Below are 4,700 nucleotides of genomic sequence, written 5' to 3' on the forward strand. Positions count from 1 at the left end.
GGCGGAGCTTGCAGTGAGCTGAGATCCGGCCACTGCACTCCAGTCCGGGCGACAGAGCGAGACTCCGCCTCAAAAAAAAAAAAAAAAAAAAAATTCAGTTAACTTATCACATAGCAGGAGTGTTTTCTTTGGAAGTCTACATACCTTGGTTCATAAGCTCCGATGGGAATAGCTGCAAGGTCAAAAGGTCCAAATCTTTTTCCTATCTCTTCAAAAGCAGGGCAATAACCAGTATCTCCTGCAAAAAAAAATCGATTCCAAGGCCCCAAGACAGACCAGCTGCCCCACAGCACCTTGTTGTCATCCATTAGAGTCCTTTTACACCAGTGCTGGGAAGGTGTAAAGACAAAGGTCACCTTATCATGTCCGGGGACACAATTCTCCTCCCACCAGTCCAACTCAATCACATTCTCACAGCCACATTTTTGCATCCAGTCAAGAAGACCCAAAGGCACAAACCATCTCAACTCGTTACCAAATCGCTCATTCAAAGCAATGACAGAATTGTAGTCCAGATGGTCATAGTGGTTGTGACTGATAAGGACTGCATCTATTGGAGGGAGTTCACTTATTGTGCACGGGGAACGACGAAATCGCTTTGGACCCATGTACTGCGACGGTGAAGCACGAGAGCTAAAGATGGGATCCGTGAGAAATATGAGCTCATCCATTTCCACCATTACTGTGGCATGTCCCAGCCATGTGACTCTTAAGCCAGCTTCCCTCACTCCAGCTTCTTCAGGGTTAGTGATAAAATATGGCTTAAGCACTGGGAGTTCTTTGTCAAGTTCCTTTGTGTATAAAGAAAGCAAGACAAAAGAGTAGTTAGAAAAAAAAGTATTATATCATCATAGTCCACATTTTGACCTAAATAACAGCAAGAAGAGCTATTTTCAGAGAACTAAAGTTATTCAATAAACTTGCTACACTTTGGCTCTTTTCTTGAAAATGCATACTTCTTTCTGAATCTGACTTAATAATCACGATAATATGGTAATCTTCTTCATCCCAAATGCAAAAGGGAAAATTAAATTTAAAACTCTGAGTGCTGCTAAATGTATTAATTTTTTAAAGGCCCTCTTCAGTAGTGCCAGAAGTAGACTGGCCTAGATGCAGTCATTTTTTTATTGCCATTCTACTCAGCTGATGTATTTGCTGCTAAAAACTGCCTTAAAAGCGGGTCAGTCCCTGGAAATAGTAAAGAAAGCTTATGACCATTTATTTGTAGCTCTTGGATCTCAGACATGAATCATGAATCTGATATTTTTCTTTTTTGTTTGTTTGTTTGAGACAGGCTCTTGCTCTGTTACCCAGGCTGGAGTGCAGTGGCATAATCAGAGCTCTCTACAGCCACAACCTCCCAGGGTCAAGTGATCATCCCACCTCAACCTCTCAGCTGGGATCACAGGCACGCAGCACCACGATATCCAGCTAATTTTTTATTTTTAGTAGAGACAGGGTCTCATTATGTTGCCCAGATTGGTCTTGAACTCCTGGGCTCAAGCAATCGTCCTGGCCTGCCCTCCCAAAGTGCTGGTATTATAGGCATGAGCCACTGTGCCTGGCCTGAATCTCACTTTCGGAGTTTCAAAATGGAGCACTGTGATGATTCCTGGACAAATCACGTCATAAATTGTTTTCCTCATTCCTTACCTTTCTGATTTTCTACCATTGATCAAACCAATGTGAATATGATCTCTTCCTGTGAGAAGCTGATCACTGAGGTAAGAGGGGTGGTAAATGGGTATAAAACAACAACTATAACAAAGTGTGAAGAGTATTATTCCTTGCTTATTCTATATTTTATACTTGGATTAAGCTAGGCCAAAATGTTGTAGGTTGCAGCGTCACAGTCCTGGCTTTTATAAAGCTCTTTTACTGAACTGTGCTCTGGTACCATGCTATATAGCTGCATGGAGGTCTCTCATAGGAAGCCACCTCATGAAACTTGCCATGCATGTGTTCAGGCTACAGACTTGGTACCACCTCCACCTTCCTACTTACCCCAGAAACATTTCTCTCCCATCTCATAACAGGAAAAACTCTCCTTCTCCAGAGCACCTGGCTTTGTCATTTCTGTCACTGGGAAAACTCTTAAGATTTCATGCTACTCCTCTCTTTAACTGGGAAGCTCAGAGGAAAAGCTGAGGCCACCTACAGCAATGTGCAGCACATGATGGAACGTATTTCTGTATTAACTTTATTCTTGGCTTTATTTTATTTCTCTAGTCCATTTTGCTCCTAGACTGGCTAGGTATAGTAATTCTATACCTCATCCATTTCTTGTTTTACTGCTTTATGTATGTTTGTAAGTTGCCACTAAATCAACTTTGAAAGGGTGTGGTATTGGATAAGTAGTTAAAATACAGGTCATGTTATAGCCTGATAAGAAGGAACGAAGAGCCCAGTTGCGAAAGACATCACAGATACAGTGACTTGTGTGAGTTCCTGAAGAATGATGAGAAATTCATGATGCAGAAAAAAGGAAGAAGGGCATTTCAGGTAGAGAAACTACCCAAGCAAAGGTACAGAGCCAAACAGGAATGTGGTGTTTGAGGGCAGGGGACAAATTAAATCTATAAAGATGGAAACACAATAAGCCTTGAGTGTCACGCTTCACTCTAAGACAATGAGGAAGCATCTTTTTTGTTGTTGTTGAGACAGGGTGGGTTTTGCCATGTTGCCCAGGCTGGTGTCGAACTCCCGGGCTGAAGCGATCTGCTTCCCAAAGTGCTAGGATTACAGGTGTGAGCCACCACACCCAGCCTAGGAAGTATCTTTTTGCCCTCACACGTACACACACACGCGTACATATGTGTGCACGTGTGCACGCACACGCGCGCGTGCACACACACACACACACACAGACATGACCCAATTATGTTTAGATAAAACAATTCTAGAGTCCAAATGATGGCATGGGGAGTGTCACAACAGTTGCCAGGATATGAAGAGATGAGGACCTGAGCAAAAGAGACAGCGGTAGACAGAGACAAGAGAGGACAGATGGGGAGATACTGGTGAAGGGAAACTGAGAGGTCAATGGGAGAGTCTGAATGGGAAGAAGGCCTGGACAGGAAGAGAAGGAGCAGCACAGGTGGAGGACAAAAACGTTTCTCTTAGCCACTCTAACCTTTAGTTTCCTCATCTGGAAAACGGGTATAATAATTGTACCTACGCTTCATTTCTGTGAGGATAGAATTAGGAGTGGCTGGGACATAATAAGCACTCTATAAGTATTCCAAAAGAAGAAGCAAGGACGTTCCAACCCTGACAACCAACCAGACACCAATCCTACCAATCTTTTGCATTTCTGTGGAGCTACTAACCTAGTTAAGATGCTAAGAAATATTCAGACATTCAAAGCTCTCCAGGTTGCTCAACTATCTGCCTGTCAACTCAATCCATGCACAAGAGCCACCTCAAAAACAGCCAATTTAAGGTATAACTTAAGTCTCCTCTGCTGTAAAATCCCCACTGGCTCTCTACTGCCTGACAAAGTCTGTCTCACCTCCTCAGCCCAGCAGTGAGCTGCCCAGAGACTGCCTCAATTCTCTCTGGTTGTTTCATGCTCCTCTTTCACATGTGCTGTGCCCCATCTACATGGAGACTGCTTCCCACTCCTAGACTGAGCTCAAGAACCCTGCACAGTATTCATCCCATTTCTCAGGTTAAATTAGCTTCCCCCTTATCCCTTCGGGCCATCTCTTGAGTCCCACAGCTGGAAGCACTCACTCCTGCCTCTCAACTTCTGTATCTCCCTATTCACACATCTCCTCTGGATATTCTGGTTATAGGTACACAGAATTAATCCTATGTCCTATGAAAGGTAGAATCATTCAGTGCTCAGTTTGATTAATGAAACACAGCATGTGTTCAACAAAATTTGTTGAATGGATGAGTAAATGAATGAATGTCAACTTTCAATCAGTTCTTAAATTTGGTAGTTAGGGTTAGTGAACAATGATATATGCCAAGTGGTATATACAGAATTAATGAGGAAAGGGAGAGGCAATGAATATAAACTGAATACCTACTATGTACTCGTACTTGGCATCATATGGGGCACATAATGATGATGAACTACCTAATGTATCAAGTACTTTAGCATAACACAAAACAAAATACTATTAACAATAGCTACCGTTTATGGAGTGCTTATGTGCTAGACACTGTACTAACTGCTACTGGCTACTGACCACAACACTGGAAGTAGGTCCTATAAACCAGCTCCATTCTACAGGTAAGAAAACAATGAATTAGGGAAGTTACAGCACTCAGGCAAGGTCACTCAGCCAGACCCACTGTAGTAAAACATACTTCCTCTCATTAAATCTCATTTAATGACATGTTTTCTTAAAAAGTAACAGCCTGGGGCCCAGGTTGGGAGAATAAGGGGGTATGAATTTCAAAAGAACACAAGGAAACTTTAGGGGATAATATATATGTTCATTATCTTGATTCTGGTGATCTTTTCGTGGGTATATACATATGTCAAAACTCATTAAGTTGTGCATTTTAAATATGTGAAGGCTATATTATGTTAAAACTATTTTTAAAATTTTAAGGCTGGTGCTGTGGTGCATGCCTGTAATCCCAACACTTCAGGAGGTCTAGGCCAGAAAACTGCTTGAGGCCAGTAGTTCGAGACCAGCAGGGCAACGTAGTGAGATCCTGTCTCTATTAAAAAATAATAATAA

General features: G+C 42.2%; 1 protein-coding gene across 3 annotated transcripts in view; it reads right to left on the reverse strand.

The window, feature by feature from the left end:
• The window catches only part of NAPEPLD (N-acyl phosphatidylethanolamine phospholipase D), a 62,033-nt gene that overhangs the window by 18,529 nt on the left and 38,804 nt on the right, over positions 1-4,700 (reverse strand). For all 3 annotated transcript variants that reach the window (XM_011927742.1, XM_011927741.1, XM_011927740.1), the window contains exon 3: positions 145-791. In XM_011927742.1, coding sequence (XP_011783132.1) covers positions 145-791 — 647 coding nt within the window. The remainder of the gene's footprint in view (positions 1-144; positions 792-4,700) is intronic.

This window comes from Colobus angolensis, unplaced genomic scaffold (assembly GCF_000951035.1).
Source record: "Colobus angolensis palliatus isolate OR3802 unplaced genomic scaffold, Cang.pa_1.0 Scaffold74, whole genome shotgun sequence".
In the NCBI taxonomy this organism is placed as follows: Eukaryota; Metazoa; Chordata; class Mammalia; order Primates; family Cercopithecidae; genus Colobus; species Colobus angolensis.